At 34.2% G+C, this 15,087-nt stretch overlaps 1 protein-coding gene across 4 annotated transcripts in view; it reads right to left on the bottom strand.

Annotated features, from left to right (window-relative positions):
- DIP2 (disco-interacting protein 2) overlaps window positions 1–15,087 on the bottom strand; it is a 46,159-nt gene that overhangs the window by 10,397 nt on the left and 20,675 nt on the right. For 3 of the 4 annotated variants that reach the window (XM_018501911.1, XM_018501919.1, XM_018501936.1), the window contains one exon: window positions 6,121–6,288. The exons of the other annotated variant lie outside the window; for it this stretch is intronic. In XM_018501911.1, the coding sequence (XP_018357413.1) occupies window positions 6,121–6,288 (168 nt within the window). The remainder of the gene's footprint in view (window positions 1–6,120; window positions 6,289–15,087) is intronic. 4 annotated transcript variants of the gene reach the window in all.

The following is a 15,087-nucleotide window of genomic DNA, read 5'->3' as shown; positions in this document are numbered from 1 at the left end:
GTAACATCTTGAAAAAAAAAGTACGATTTTTACTCAAAATTCCGATTTATTTATCATTGTTAAATAAAAAATAATCACTAAAAAAAAAAACTCGACAGCGTTACCTCAAGAAACTCATAAACTAACTAAAAAGTTTTGGTTTTTTGATTTCAGATGATTCAGTGCCGAGAAATGTTGCGCACCGCAGGACTGTCTTTTTTTCGAGGCGCCTCCGTCGATCGCGTGCCATTTGCACAGTTTTTAATTTTTTGCGTCCAAATTTTTACTGAATATTCTTGAGATGTAGTTTTATTATTATAATTTTATTTCAATACACTGGCACTAACCAGAGCGCCTAAAAAAATTCATAAAAACATGCCTTCTTTTGACCGCGAATTAACTATACCCCTCCCTTAAGACATTACTTAAGATAGTCTGAAATAAGAACGGACTATGAATACCGCCCTATGAGACATGTAATTGTGTCTACCGAAACAATCACGGACACGACGAGATAAATGAATAACTTTTACATACTGTTACTTGCAAGATGTACAGATTTTATTCGTTCCTTCTTAATTATATTTCGAGCACATTATAGATTGAGCCAAAGAATACTATAGTTACCAAAAATAGAATTCATTTATCGTTAATAGTCGTTCAACTCATATACAATATGTATACGTAAAACTAGAACGGATATTTTCCAAATGGTATAAACTGTTTCATAAAATGACATGTAATAAAATAATTGAACTCTATACGGCCTATCTAAGTTTTGCAATTTATTCTAAATTTTTTTACCGAGTCCAAAAGTAAAAACGGATGACTCAAAAGAGGAAATATAATTACCGAATATTAAAAGAAACATACAACATTTTCAAATATTTACATAGACACAGTAAAGATTTTAAAAAGTAGTATTTCGATCAGATTAGTTACGTATGTACCCAATATGGCTAAATATGTTTTCCTCTTTTTCGTAAAAATATATTAAAGAAATAAAAATTATAAAGTGATCCGATGTTATTTTTACAAGATTATAAATTTATTAACATATTGACATGTAATATCAGTGCAATGTACTCTATTTTTAGTACCTAGGTTACCTAGGTCAGTACTTAAGTACAGATATAGATACTCTGGAAAAAAATGTACCGAGATACAAGTACAAGTATACTTTATTTGTAACATAAAATTTCAGAATAAATTACATTTTGATGGCAAAATGACGTCTTTAACGTTATTTTGATGTCAAAATGACAGAAAAATCCTGATCGATACTCGTGTTGTGGCCGAGCCAGCTGTTTGTAAGGGAGGACGTGCGATCTCACATGAGGAAGCGAGTTATCGAGCAACGGATACCGAAGAGAGTACCAAAGCGACCGGGCCGAGAGATCGGAGAGATCGAGAAGGAGCAAATTCGGTGATACGAGTGTCACGTTATTTGTAATAAAGCCGCCGATCGCAAGATTCTTGGCGTCGGGTAGATAGATCACACGTTAAAGACCCTTAAAGATTTCGAGCGGCCGACTTTCCAGTTGCCGCGTAATATAATGATTGCAAGCCGCGTGTCATCCGCCCAAACGCCCCTTTTAGAGAATTGCCTGTTGCCAAATAGGGCTCGTCCCTTGCCACAGCCGAGTCATATCCTACCTAATGCGTAATCGTATGTTGAGAGTAATTCTGTTTCACAGCCTAAAAGTCATTTTCGAATCTCCGCGCAAAGAAATATTCAGCGTAGCTATTACCTTTTTGCGTCATATTGTTCTTTGCGATTATACGAGCTTTTGCGTACTGATGTGATACGCTCTTAGTGGTAAAGTAAAGTTTGTGTCACATTTATTCGCCTTTAGTATTCGACAATAGTAAGAACTGTGGTAACGTCGAAATTTTGTGATCTTGCATAATCGGATTGTATTATCTTCGTCGCGAAACTCCGAAAGAAAAGCCTGGCTCGAAGATTGTACTTTATAAAGATCCTCTGTAATTTGACGTTGACAGAATATATTTGTTACTATACTATATTTTCTTCGTTAACTTACGTGCCGTTCTTTCAACCTATTTCTTTCAACCTCCGACATTCTTCCTGTCTGTAACGAACCACCCTCTCTGCCGTCGCGAACCGTTATTGAGAGTGAATACTGCGAATTAATCGAAAATTAACGAAAGAGTAGCACCCTTTCTCGTACCTGGCGCCCAACTCACATTTAGAGAGCACTTATAGCAACTTGTTAAAGATCCGCTTAATTAATGATTCTGGAAGTAAGATAGTGTGATTCTGAAAATCTAGTGGAGGACGCGACAAAGTTGTGCCATCACTCGCGAGTACGATTATAGTATCTACATACAACTGTTACAGGACGTTTTGCAACAAGGATACAATACAGCGAATTATTTCATCTATATTTAACGTTAGTTTAACGTTGATAAATGACAAAGATGTAATGTTCATTATATTACACTGTGCCCTTGATGCAAAACGTCCATAATTTCACTTGTCATACAGAGTCTGTTCATGCGGGGGATTCCACATGATTGATATAAGACGCTGCAATCGCATATTTTTTTTTGCTCTGGTTGACGATAATGACAATAACAATGTTCCTTATAATCTAGACACTTAATTCTTCGATAGCAAACACCTGGACATTCAGTTCATCGATGGCAAACACCTAGATAATCCACTTCCTCGGCGAACACGTAGACAACACCTAGACACTTAATTCCTCGACGATAATCTTGATATTTCATTTTGAATAATTTGCGCTGCACGCGTCACAGCCGTTATGTGTGGTCACGTGCAATGCTGGTTTGCAGGTTGGATAGATAACACAAAGTCAAAAGTCATCTGTTATTGAAAAAAAAAAACGAAGAAAAACGAAACATATATTTCTCTTTTGGTCGATGAACATGACACACGCTTTTCGGACGCACTCCTGATCTTTGCAGAATGTAGAAAGAGAAAAGTGCAGAGAATGGCTATGTTCGACATTGGCAGTGTTTCCGTACGCACCCAACCATGCTCGACAGCGCCTGCCCTCTAGTGCCAAAAATTCCTGCCGTTCTGCTTTGGACGACAACGATGTTAATAATGACGACGTTTCTTAAAGTGATGATAAAATTGAAAGATTCAGAGTAATTTGCGTCGTAATATCTCCGCTCGTAGGGCACGTAGAAAAAAAAAGGATTTTTTTCAAGTGAATCGAATGAAAATTGTAGAAGTTATGATGTACGCCGTTTTGAAAAATGACGTATTGAGAAAACGCGCGTTTAACGGTTTTCAATACGATGTTTCGTGTTTAAAATTAAAAAATGTACAAATTACCTTTAGTCTGCAATGCCTGCGCCATATAACTGTCCTTCAATATTGATATAAACCTCTTCAGCCTCTTTTCGGTTTGATTTTAAGGCTCTGTGAAGCCTTTTTTGACGCTTCGGTCAAGGAGCGCTCCGCTACTTTGATGCATCGAACGTCCGCTTTCACGCAGAAGTTATAACAGTTACAGTCTACACGCATCTGCTAGCACGTGTAGTACTAGTTTTACAGCCTTTCTTTATGGTACACACTATTCTTTTATCGCTTTTCATTATAATAAATATATTTTCAAACGTGATAGCGGATTTTCCAACACGAATCGTCAAACGCCGTTTGGCATATCTATTTACACTGAAAAACAGCTGTATACTGGCTACTCGAGTTATATAACGGACGAAATTTCTACTGATATCTATAGTTACCTACGGAAACCTATTGCTACTGTGTCTTTTCATATCTGATGAGGCAGCTGCTCCGAACTTTCGGAGCAGCGCACGGCGCGCCGATCGTGAGGGGACGCGCTTATAAAAATCAGTTGTGACTTTGTAAATACTTGGAATTTTCCATTTCAATTAGTGGAGTTATATTTTTACATGTATAAGCTATTTCATTTAAGTGAAAGAAATTTCGATTTTTTTTAAGTTTCAAAGTGGTGTAATCTCTTAAATATTTGTTATAGGATTGTCGATCATAAAATCATAAGACCTTACTTTTTTAAAAATTCATTAAATGATATCTTTGTGAACTTAGCATCCGTTTAAAACTCTAAGTTTTCAATTTAAAAAATGCTAGTATTTTGTTTGTAGTTGAGTGTAGTAACATTATTTTTGTTAATACTTCCGTAACTACAAAAGAAAAATCACTACAAACAACTACAAACCATTCTAAAAAAGATGTCGCAAGCGGATTTGAGATATCTCAAAGTTGGCAAAATTGCATTTTTAGTTTGTAGTTAATTTATTGTAATTCTCTCTTACGGCTCAACTACAAAAAATCAGAACATCACTATAAACAATTACAAACAATTCTAAATCAATATACATTGGCATTTTTTTTGTTTATCTGAAAGTCGGATGATTTATTTTTTTTTAATTTACTATTTTTTAATATATGGAATTACAAACAAAAACAATGTTATTACAATCAAAACACTAATATTTTTTTCGAAAATTTAAATTTTTTAAAGTCGAGTGCCAAGTTCTCGTAAAGGTATAAATGCAATTTATGCCGACTTTATAAAAAAACAGGTAGGGTGAATATGCCATCGATGGACCGGTGCAACGGATGGACCAGTTAAATATTTTTATTATTATACGTGATGTCGCAGCATTTGTGGTGAAGAAATTGTAAACTATTATAGTAAAGAAACAGCCGTCATATTAATTACATTCAGATAGGCGCAGCAAAAACGCTGCAATTTCGCAAGATACGTTTTTATGCATTTTGATCTTATTTTCCCCGATTTTGCATAGATTTCTAAAACTATTTAACGGAAATATACCTTATTAACCTCAATAGTTCATTAAAGTTGAAGACATACGCTTTAAAATGGGATACTTTACTTTCGGCAACTATTTACATTTAGGTACAGTATTATAGATTATGTGATAATTAATACATTTCGAAATGGACAACACGACGAGCCAATGAATGGTTAATCCATGACACATTGTATGAAACAAATGGGTATGGTAATTACGGCCTTAAGAAATGCTTACCAATCCAGTAATAAAGCATAAGACAGAGTTCTGTGTGTAATTATTTGTTCTATTATATCACTATTTTGTTTTTTTATAAAAATTTATATTTTATATTATAGTTTATATTATATTTTAATTAAATAAATTCTATATTATATTTGCTATTTTACGTAGACAATTTTGCGTGATAGATGCAATTGGTATACCTAAATGTTTATTTTATTTTATAATTTTTCAATTATTTTATACAAAATATGTATTATTTATAAAATATGTTTAGCTTGTAATATAGTTTTATAAATTTTGTATACGATTTGTATACGTAAATACAAGACTCGAATAAATACAAATTAAGAGCCTGGCTACTTAATTTATGCTAAGTATAAAATTTGGCATAAGTTAACCAACCAGGCTCTAATAGCTTTTAATTTGTATTTATTTGAATTTTATTCAATAGAGCCAAAAATAATATATTTATCATTATAATAAATATAAAAATTCTTTCAAGAACGACTTAATAAACATTATATTTTCAGTAAATTTTCATTATTTGACCCAATATTTTGAAGTATAATTGTTTAATGTTCGATTCAGATAGTCCAATGATGAATAACTGGTGGTCTATCCATGGCAACGTAATCCAATAAATAATCATAGAAAATTAAGTAATGAATGTCTAGTCTCACAAGATGAATGAATTTTTTTTCAAAGATAGTATTCTGAAAGTAAAAGGTTTTCGAAAGTATATGTACTATACAATTTGTTTTTCGGTGTAAAAATATAATTGTTATGAATTAATTTCTGGGGGGGGGGGGGTCCATTGATGGGCGTACTTACCCGAAATATTTACCTTTACATGCTAATCACCAAATGACTTTTTACTATCCTCGATAGTTAAGTGAACTTCAAGGAGGTAAATATCAAGGATAGTCGGAAGTTATTTGAAGGTTGGGAAATAAAGGTAAACACTTACGGAGGTGTATTTGTTAAAGCTGCTCGAGCAGAATTGAATGATTTTCGAACAGTAGAAATGATACGGTAGAAATGGAGCTGATAAATTACCAATACCCACATTTCCTACTTGAATGGTCCTCGTATATCTAATGCGAGAGATGTACTCACCGGAATGGTAACGGCTCTCATTGCGTGTCAGTCTGCGATTACCGCGTCTAGCTGCCGCCGCCGCTGCCGCTGCCGCTGCCGCAGTAGCAGAATTCGAGTTCCCAACGTTCCCTGTGGAGCCGCCAGAACTCGCGGGACTGGCGATTCCCCCAGGCGCTAGTCGACCGCCTGCATGCAACATAACAACAACAACAACGACACATAGACAGAAAAAGGACACTATGAGAGCTCGACTGCGAGGCGCAAAAGTTATCATCATTGTACTTCGAACACTGGTATCTAACTTTGAAACGCTGGGAGTTAGTACATCTTTTCTCTACTTTGCTATTGTTAATCGCAAATCAATCCAAATGAGTTTCTAAATCCAACAAAAAATTAGTCGGAAGAAACGATTCCAACTTTTTTCTACGTAACGCTAAAACTCGTCGGTTCGCGTAAAGGAGGCACGGCAGTGGCCGCTGCGCGTAGCTTAGCGCCGAGATACTACCAGTGTCTCCAGATCTTTACAGGACGATCATCCACTATAGTGGCGTTATTTTATTTTTCACGTTGTAAGAGCGTAATTTTTATGCCTGCTCTTAGCACTTAATCAAAATCCTAATATTAAGAAAATTGAAAAAGCAAAATGTAAATCAACATACAGAATCTCCCTGCAAAACTGTCTATGTATCATAAAATGTAACAAATTCTAATCGTGTAAAAAACTGAGAGACACATTTGGTTTTTATCGAACAATTTTATCAATCAAATTTTTAGTATTTCTGTACACAAATCTTTTGTTAAATAATTTTGTTAATCGAATTTGTCATAAATAAGCAAGATGTGGATTGTGTCCTTCAAGGATAAAAAAACGATGAAGGAAGAATGTTCTCTCTATTTGTCAAACTCTATTTGTGTTTATCACATATTACTGAGATTGTGGTGGCGAAGAGTAATGTTTTCTATGTATTTTTTGTATTTTACGTTTTTCATTTATATTTACCTTTAGTATTACTATAATAATATTTACATTAATAATAACTTAAACCAATAATAAATAACCTTTTATCCAAATTTAACATTCTTTTTACACTTATAAACCGACCACCTTCTACCTTCAAAATAAATATCTTTTTTGAAACGCATATAGCCATATTATTTTTATTTAAAGTACATCATTTCAAGAATATTAGGCTATATAAAACTGCATTTAAAATTATTATAAATTTAAAAAGTTATGATTTTGTAAGTAAAAATACTCATTTTTCCGAAGTTAACATGTTTATGATTTTTTTTAGTGTTAAAATTAAATATTTTATTACAACATCATTGTTCCATTTTCTTAAAGGATGAAATTAGATACTATAATTTTTTTAAGTTACTGAAATTAATACTATTGATAAGTGGTAACACTTCAGAAATGATTCGGGTCATTTTAACCCAGGGTAACCATCGTGTGGCTTTTTTCAAGTGTGACTATGAAGGGTTAAAAAGCATTTCTATCGATAGTTGAAGCTTCATCAAACCTCCAGTAGATTTGGGGTACGCATCCTCTTCTGAAGCCAGAAAGATTCTGAAATCTAGCGTGAAAGATGATGCTCGAATTATTTTGACCCATGGTGATCATGAAGAATTGAATCGCGTTGCTGTTTTTTAATGTATACCATCTCTAAATAGGGAGGTTCGAATGAAATAGTGCATGCATACGATGCCGGTTCCAGTTAGCATCGCATAGCCTCTCCTACTCAATTCCTACTCTCACTTCCATGAAACGCAATAGAAAGTTACGCAGGTTAATTTAAGCAACTCAGCTAGAGATTGAGCGACCATCCCCAGTGGAAAGCAGGGTCAGAGCTAATGAGGAAGAGAGAAATGGCCCTCAGATGTAAAGGGGCTAGCAACCTATTCTAGTAAAAAAACATATATTATGAAACCGAAGTAAGGACATCAGAATTAGAACGTGGAACACCCGTACACTGCATAGGACAGGAGCATTGAGGATGCTCATTGAAACACTAGATAACTATAGGGTGGGCCTACTGAATTGTACTGTAAGAAATGTGATAGATCGGACAAGGAACAAGCGAGAGACGGAAGTTAATTTACTATAGTTTTACATTACATACATATAATATTATATGTTATGATTGGTAATAAATGCCAATAAAACTAAATATATGCGTGCTCCTCGGTCAAAGCTAAACCGACCGTTACAAATAGATGGAAGAGAAATAGAATCGATTAGTGAATTTATTTATCTTGGATCAGTGGTAAACGCATCAAATGAAATTACGGCAGAAATCAAGCGGCGGATCCTGCTAACTAATAAGAAATATTTCGGGCTGGCCTCACAACTCAAATCTCGAGACAAAGTATAAGCTGTACAAAACGCTAATGTCATACAAACATATGATGTGGAGATATGGACACTTACAAAGAAATGAAGAATTACTGGGATGTTTCAAACGTAAAGTACTACGTAGAATATATGGCACGATTATGGATCGTGGAGATGGAGGAAGCAGTATAACCATGAATTATATTAACTATACAACGATTGTGATATTGTGAGGAGGATAAAAATCAATCGTCTAAGTTGGATGAGACACGTGATCAGGATGGACTCGAAAACCTCACGCATATATCGATGCTACAACAACCAATGGTACAATGACGCAGAGGAAGACTGCATTTCGTGGATAACGTAGAGGACTTGAGAGGGACTATAGGAGTGAGGGAATGGAGAAGAAAAGCGCTGAATAGGAGCAAATGGGAGAATGTTCTAAAGCAGGTCGGGGCTCATAAAGAGCTGTAAAGCCAAAATAATGATGATCTTTAAATAGGGTGGTTCTTATTTTTTGATTTTTCGAATTCTTTCCGCTTCATCCCCTAAAATTGTTCCAATCCACAAAAATATAATTTCTGTAAAAGTTTAATTCAATCCGATATCGGCAACCCGTGCCTCCTGCTCGTTAAACGTAGGAGTTCCGTTACACTACACTATCAGCCCTGGTTTTTATAGCGTCTTTTCCACAAAAATCGGCCTACAGGACTTCCATTTTTTTAAACATATGTCTTGCTTTTTTTGAGACCTCATACGTCTCATTTAAACAATTAGGTAAATTGTTAATGTCTGAAAAATAAAAAGTTATTACATATCCAATAAAAAATTGATTCATAGGCTAATAAAGTGTCGGTAATATATTTAAAAGGGCAAAAATTAGTTTAAAACAGGATAAATTCCCTGTGTAAGGATTGCTCTAAAACTGAAAACCACTGTATCTCCGAAGCCTTTGAGGTACAAAGAAAAAGGAAAACGGTACAAACGGGTACAAACGATTTTCTTTCAAATGGTATAAAAACAAAAAATTAAAAATTTTATAGTTGCGCGCTGATAATTTCTTATTTTTCACTTCTTTTTTTTATTCTTTGACACACAAACGAAATAACGATCGGTACAAATAGATACAAAAGAAGTACAAACGCGTTATGGTATCCATTTTTATTTTTAAGTTGGGCGCCAGGTTCACGAAGGTCTAAAACTGTCATGTCGTGATAACATTTGCTTTGATATAAAAGCTGTAATCTGTATCTACGAAATAGGAGACCACAGACTAGTAGTTTGCATGAAGAAACATCGTTAAGTTCTTAGAATTGGACTTAAATGTTTAATTAAAATACTATCGTTATACATAAATTTATGTTGCGCGTGAAATATTGATATAGTACACTTTTAACCTTCTATCGCACAGTACTCTAAATTCGGAGTACTTTCTAAATGAAAATGACATTTCGAGTTACACACTAATAAGAGGTTTTTTTTTTTTCTAATAAAAGGTATTTTTCCCAGTATATTCACCCAAGATACGAAATTCACAAGGTAATAATAAATATAACGATTCAATGGAGGTATCACTTTTATCGAACACGCGGTACTTTTCTTTTGGAGAAATAAGGCTTCTCGTACGTATCTCGTGTACGCCTCGACATTTCAAATGTACTCCCAGCATTTCGACTTCTTAACAAACGATCGAGAACAGAGCTATGTCACATGTCATGGAATATAATCATTTCCAAGACGATCATACAGATAAAGCACTGATATTAAGGCCGGTATTCATAGTCAGATGTTATATTCAAAACTGTCTTAAATACAGTCTTAAGAAGTCACGAATCAATCAGGCCGTATTAACGTCTTAAGATATAAGAATTAAGATAGTCCTGAAATAAGAACGGACTAACGGAAAACCGCCCTAAAGTCTAGATCGAATGGGTAACCGTAAATTTTTTCTCCTCACAATTACTTCGGATAACTTCTGATTTCGAGATAACGTTTCCCTTTTTATGTTTGGTGGTTATACTTATGTCCCTCATAATTTACGTAGGGTTTTTATTTCGACATGTATCTCTAATTTTTGGCGGTACAAGATTAAGATATGTGATGTGACAATAACACATAATTCGTCTATGTAAATAAATCATCCTACTTAATAGGTAAAACAAACATGTTTAGGATTCCCTTAAAGCAAAAAAAAACTGTATTGAATTTCATAGGACCATATACGAGAAACACAATCTATAGAAATTAATGCCTTAAACGGTCTCTAGCTGAATCTTAAATGCTTGTATAATTCTATGTGAATTTATATAGTACGTAAGTATACCTTAAAATGCGCGCCGAAATGATTTTTTGGTCTTGAAACACAAATTCTACTAAACTACCGCAGTAATATCACAAGTTAAAGTGACTAGCAATTTAACAATTTGCCGCTTTTTACGCATTTTAAAACGCTCTTGATAATGCTGAATAACATAGTAAAATAATTAATTCTTATTGCGAAAAATATTACCTCGGCTGGGAATCGAACCTGGATCTCTGACACTCCGTGCGAGCGTCCTAAGCGTCGTAATTATTAAAGATTTTAATATGACATTCAACATTATTAAGATCGTTTTAAGATGCGGCGTAAAGAGCATCAAATTGTTAAATTGCTAGTCAATTTAACTCGTAATATTGCGGTAGTTTAGGAGAGTTTGCGTTTCAAGACCGAAAAATCATTTCGACGCGCATTTTAAAAGATTACATACATAGAGCATATATAAATTCACACAGAATTTACAAGCACTTAAGATCCATCTAAATCGGTTAAGGTATTTATCTCTATAGGTTGCGTAAAATAAGCTTGTTTTTAAATTCTCTTTTCAATATTTTTGCAATTTTAAAATTAAAAATTAACTTTTATTGAATATTAATTGGTATATAAAAAACGTTCTCCATTTATTTGTTCAACTGTATTTTGTCCAGTTTTACTGGATAAAAATACTATGGTTAATAAACTGTGACAACCTTATCGCGGACATTTTGAAGCTTCATGCTATTTGGGATATAAAGTCGCCAACGTTTTAGAGACATCTCGCGCATGCGCAATACGTCGAATAATTCGCCAATCGCCCGCTGATTTATTTGCTACCATATTGTTACGGAGAGTGTTTAGACATTACTGTTAAAATCGCTTGACAACAGAGTTAAAGTTGGGCATGTTCAACTTTGTCGCAGCAACTATTAAACACTGCGACTTAAAAATTTTGAATAAGAACGAAGCGTTTAGAAGCTTTTGCTACTGAATCCGCTTCAGTAGCAAATTTGCTACCGAATAACAAATTAAGAAGCTTGCTAAAAGTGTATAAAAATAGCGTCGTAAAATCGCCGTAAAAAAAAATATCGTAAAAGCATCGTAAAAAAAATATCTCCTGTTGCGTAATCCGAAATATCATTTTTATTTAGAAATTTGTACTCCGAATTTAGAGGTATAGCTTCATGTAAACGCATTGGTAAATAAATCAGCGGACGATTGGTCAATAATTCGGCATATATTGCACTTACGTGATTGGCTGTTTCCATCAAATTATTTCAAAAACGCTTATAATTTATATACTATTTACCAATGCGTAAATGGTTTAATGCTGACGATTTTGTCAGCCAAAAATTCACTTTAAGAACAAAAATCTGATGATAAAAGAAGCAAACGTCAAAAGCAGCATGTAAAGCATCCTATATGCAGCTGACTTCTTTTCACAATTCATTATTTTGCGGTGCAATTCTGCTATAATGATTTACTTTATCTAAAAAATTAATCATAAGCATAGTATTTCGCTTAAATCGCACGAAGGAATTACATAAAAGAATTTCTCGTTATCTGATTTAGCAACAGCAGTTAGAAAACTATCGCTTATAGTTCGCGTTCACGACAATAGCAGATGCACGTATATAACGAGCGAATAACGCGGAAGCACTTCTTCCGTGTGCAGATACAGTTAAACTGCAAGCCGATAAACTGCACCTATTCTACCGATCGCAGCTGTGGACGCAAAGGCCCGCTCGTATACGAGATGACTCCATATTGGAAACATACGAGAGAGAGAGAGAGAGAAATTCTCAAATATTATATATTTATTATCTATCAAATTCTAACTAGATTTTGCGTTAGTATAAAGAGATTCCGAAACAATAAAGAATATAAAATAATAAAATTTATATTCGTATTTATGTACTTAAGGGAGATTATAGGACTTTAGAAATTAAAAAAAAAAATGGAAATTCTTTTTATTTTTCCATTAGTTTCAAGTCACAAAAGTGAATATAGATTAGTCGTTGTAGATAAATATTAAAAAAAACTATAAACCATTAAAAATTGCAAAATTTACAGCTCGTCTTTAAACGCGATTTTTAAAAAATATTATTTTAGAAATGTGATAGCCATAATTTAAGCATGTTTTTATTGATTAATTTGAAGTTTTATAAAGTAACATTTGTAATACAAACCTACATTGGAAATATTATAACAAAAAAAATTAAAAAAAGCCTTCTCGAAGGGTTTTTCTTTTTAATTTTTTTTCTCAAGTTGTGTGTAACTAAAAGAACAGAATTTTTCAAAAAAAAAAAAAAAAATCCCATGGTAAACATGTTGAGTGTCGTGAAAAATAAAACTTTTTAATTCCCTTCGTGAATCGGAAATAATAAATGGAAAATGTAAAAAAGTCAATTTTTTTTATATTAGATAATTTATCGAAGCTAAAATCTTGACCACCATGCAGATGCGCAGACTGCAATCCCAGGAAAAAAGTTCCATATATAATTATATAAAATTATATGAATGTATATAATATATGATTATACATATATAATATTATACACAATTATTTGTAATTATACATAAAAAATTTTTCCGAGAATGTTTAAATAAACTCCATTATTTTAATATTTTGGTTATAATTTCACATTTTAATTTCATTATTAAAATGGAAAATAGACCGTAAAAGAATTAAATTAATAGGCAATGGGGTGCCATCGAAGAGACGCGTTTACGGAATGCAGCTTGCACAAACCAGCAAATAACGCGTGAAAACTACGCAATTCTGTGTCTCCAGTAATTTGCGACGAGAAGACAAAATCTCACGTAAACGATCGCGACAATTGTGGTAGTAACGGTTGGCGACTCGGATATGATTCGCATTATGCCCGATCTATGTAGGTTGTTTGCAAAGTTTTGAGTCTCTCTCTTTCTCTCTCAACATGAAGACATTATTCGTAAAAATCATTCTGGTACTACAATCGTATATGCTTTGAAAAATACAGCCAGTGAAAATTGTAGCCATTTTGGACGTTTAGTTGTTTGTCAGTGTTTTTGTAAAAATGGAAAAAATCGAAATATCGCGATTAAGTTGTTGCATTTGAAAGGCAATGCTTGCGCAAATTAAAGCCGAGTTGGACGCTGTTTAGGGGGACTCTACCCCATCATTTGTCACCGTGAAAAAACGGGCAGCTGAATTTAAACATGCTCGTACCAGCTTAGCTGATAATGAGCGTTCGGGACGGCCAACAACTGCAACCACCACCGATAACATCGAAAAAGTTCACCAAATGATACTGGACGACTGTCGAATCAAGGTTAGAAAGATAGCAAAGACTGTGGGCATATCGAAAGAATGTGTTTATCATATATTGACTGAAGAATTAGGTATGCGTAAGCTAACCCCGCGTTGAGTGCCGCGCTTGCTCACTGTGGATCAAAAACACATTCGAACGAATATTTTCAAGACTCTATATTGGAGTGGTTTAAGCGAAACAAGTCGGATTTTTTACGTCGATTAATAAATGTTGATGAAACGTGGATCTACCATTTCACTCCTGAGACAAAGGAACAGTCAAAACAGTGGATTGCGAAGAGTGAATCTGCTCCGAAGAAGGCAAAGACGGTTTCATCGGCCGAGAAGGTGATGGCGATTGTTCATGGAATTGTGTTCATCGACTATCTTGAAAAAGATAAAACAATAACGAGGGTGTACTTTAAGTATCATTAAGCTCTGAAGGTAGAAATTGCGAAAAAACGGACGCATTTGAAGAAAAAGAAAGTGCTGTTCCATTAAGGTAACGCACCGTCTCACACTTCGACGGTCGCCATAGCAAAAATTCACGAATTGCGATTCAAATTGATTGATCACCCACCGTATTCACCAGATCTGGCCCCCAGCGACTTTTTTCTGTTTCCTAGGCTCAAAGTTTGGCTTGGAGGACAGATTTTCATCGAACGAGCAGATCATCGCATCCGTAAAAGCCTATTTTGCAGAGGAAGACGCCAACCGTTATTTGAATGGGTTAAAAGGGTAGGAACATCGTTGGGAAAAATGTATCGACTTAAAAGGAGACTACGTTGAAAAATAAAACTGTTTAAATTTGACCAAAAAAAAAAACTTATTTCTATGTTAGACTCAAAACTTTTCAAACGACACTTGTACATATATAAGACGTAGAACGCAGATCATACGTCGCAAGTGAAACGTATTTCAGATTATAATAGGTCGTAGGTTGCAATACGATAGGACGCAGGACGCGCAAGTTGGAGTTCATCCAATTTCCTGTGTCTTGCGTTCCCAGACAGCACAGTGATGTTTTAAAAATGCATATTGGACATATTGGACGTTTACAGT

This window comes from Trachymyrmex cornetzi, unplaced genomic scaffold (assembly GCF_001594075.2).
Source record: "Trachymyrmex cornetzi isolate Tcor2-1 unplaced genomic scaffold, Tcor1.1 scaffold1002, whole genome shotgun sequence".
NCBI classification, from domain to species: Eukaryota; Metazoa; Arthropoda; class Insecta; order Hymenoptera; family Formicidae; genus Trachymyrmex; species Trachymyrmex cornetzi.
Note: the sequence above shows the minus strand (reverse complement) of the source record. Positions and strands in the feature narration are given on the sequence as shown.